The following is a 2,249-nucleotide window of genomic DNA, read 5'->3' as shown; positions in this document are numbered from 1 at the left end:
ATAGTTTATATTTATTTTTATTTAATATAATAAAGTCGCTCAAATAGAAAAACCTAATTAATTACATCGCAATTCTATTTTTTAAAATGATACTTCGAGAAAAATAACTTATAATTTTTAGGATAAATAAGCAAATTACTTTATAAATTTTAAGTCTAGTAGTATATAAAATCCTGAACTCATTTGTTGAGAAAATTGTTCTCTCAATTTTTGACAATATTGCTATCTGATCTCTATCGTTAATAAAATCATTATTTGACCATAAAATAAAAGAAAATGACCTTAAAATTACAAAAAGGATTAAAAATATAATAAAAAAATAAAAAATTACAGAAAATGATAAAAAAATTTAGTCATAAATTTTGATATTATTTTCTAATCAACTAATGGTTAGGATTAATTTTGCCAATAACAAGTGTTAAGTTGTATTGTTTTTAAAAGTTGAGAAAATAATTTACATAATAAACAAATTTAGAGTCTATGATACTATTAAATCTAAATTTTAAAAAATAATTTACTCATTTATCCTAAATTTAAATGGTAGTATTGAAAAAGAGTAAAGTTGAAAAAAATTTAAATTCTCAACGATCTAACTATTTTTCTTTATGGGTGTATTTTGCTTCCTCTAACCTAGTTATAAGATACTCTTGATAAAAATAATATTTATTAATTATCCTTATTTCAATATCAACCTTCTCTCTGTATCATGCTCTATTTTTTTCTTTTTATTTAATGTTCTAAAAATAAAATTATATTAAATGGGGTGTATTTTTAAAATTTGCATTTATATTTTTTTAAAAATGTGATTATAAATTGAGATGGGTAATTAAAAATGCCATTTGTTTGAAATAAAATAGTAAAACTTTTTAATAAAAAATATTTTGCCAACGGAAAAGGCTAGCGAGAAGCGGGCGACCATTGGAGAAGGGAGAAAGCGGCACACGTACAATCAAAACATTCTATAAATACAGATGGCCACTTCCTCTTCAAACGGACTTGCTTGCCGGCCTTCTCCGACCACAATCACCACTCTCTCCCTCTCCTTCCTGGCTTCCCTCCCCTTCCATACCCTCAACTCTTTCTCTCACTCCTTTCCCCGCCATGACCAACTCTTCCAAGAACAAGTTCTTCCTTTGTTTTCGCCCTGTCGTCGATCTCGACGTCATGCTTGACTCTCCCGTTCCCTCTCATCCCTCCCCTGCTTGTCGTTTCTCCTCTGATTCTGCTCCCCATAAGGATGAAATCCATAACCCACACAGTTCCCTGCCCCCCAAACGCAAGCTTTCTCGCCTCATCAAAGCCATGGTCTTCGAAACCATCCTGGTTAGTAATTTCGCTTTGTTACTTGCTGTGTTTTTTGCCCCAAAAAAAAAAAAAGAATCTTTGCTTGATCGTTTGTCTGATTCGGTTATGTTTGTCTGGCTTACAGAGTCGAAGATCTCATCGCAAAAACCGCTCCCGCCGGGATTCTTTTGAATCAGAGGGCAGTTATTCGACGACATGCACGGAGGAAACCTCGTCGACCGGCGATGACAGATCCATATTGAGCCAAGCGTCACTGGAGATCAGTAGTATTCAAGATATAAACCCCGACTCTTGGTTTTCATCGGACTCAAAGTTTTTACGCAAGTCCGAGTCTTGCCCCTCGGAAGCAAAACCCAGAAAAAGAAGCCGCCGAGACCCATTAGAGAAGAAGCGAACCAAGTTGAACTGCTCCGGAATATTTACGCTTCTCTTAAGCTTAATGCTTACGGTGTTTTGGGGTAAGATTCTGGGCATTATGTTGACATCAGTCTGGCTCTACTCTTACTCTGTTCTGAGAGCAAGATACCTGAGGCAGAAAACAGAGAGGAAATTAAAGAAGGGAAGAACGGGAATCACAAGGGACGGCGACAATAAAGGGCATTAAATTTGATGTGAAAGCAGTGTGTATTGTGGTTGATGAATCAGGTCCTGGAAGGTTCTTTATTGAAGTACAAAGGGGGAGGCATAAATTTCTCTGGCTGTGTAGTTTCTGGCGTTCGGCGGAGGGAGGGATCACATCAGATCAGAGAGTAACATCCCCAAGAATAGGTTCCATCTTTGAAGATTCTGACAAATATCTAACACTTAGAATTAACCCAGTGTAGTTAATGAAATTCCTCTCTGTAAAGACTACAGAGGTTTGGTTGTTGCCTGTCTAATTAATTTGTTGAAAAAATTTCGACTCCAATTTAATGAGCACAGTGATCGTCTTTAAGTTCCCGGTC

The 2,249-nt window shown here is 35.4% G+C and overlaps 1 protein-coding gene across 1 annotated transcript; it reads left to right on the top strand.

Moving 5' to 3' along the window:
- Positions 1-1,007: 1,007 nt before the first annotated feature.
- Positions 1,008-2,249, top strand: LOC129299622 (uncharacterized). Its single transcript, XM_054938091.1, has 2 exons — positions 1,008-1,323; positions 1,430-2,249. Exons 1-2 carry the CDS (start codon positions 1,102-1,104, stop codon positions 1,907-1,909), a joined length of 702 nt encoding a protein of 233 aa, XP_054794066.1. The 5' UTR covers positions 1,008-1,101; the 3' UTR covers positions 1,910-2,249.

Source organism: Prosopis cineraria, unplaced genomic scaffold (assembly GCF_029017545.1).
Source record: "Prosopis cineraria cultivar Desert tree isolate PC_DT_omini unplaced genomic scaffold, ASM2901754v1 PC1231, whole genome shotgun sequence".
Classification (NCBI taxonomy): Eukaryota; Viridiplantae; Streptophyta; class Magnoliopsida; order Fabales; family Fabaceae; genus Prosopis; species Prosopis cineraria.
Note: the sequence above shows the minus strand (reverse complement) of the source record. Positions and strands in the feature narration are given on the sequence as shown.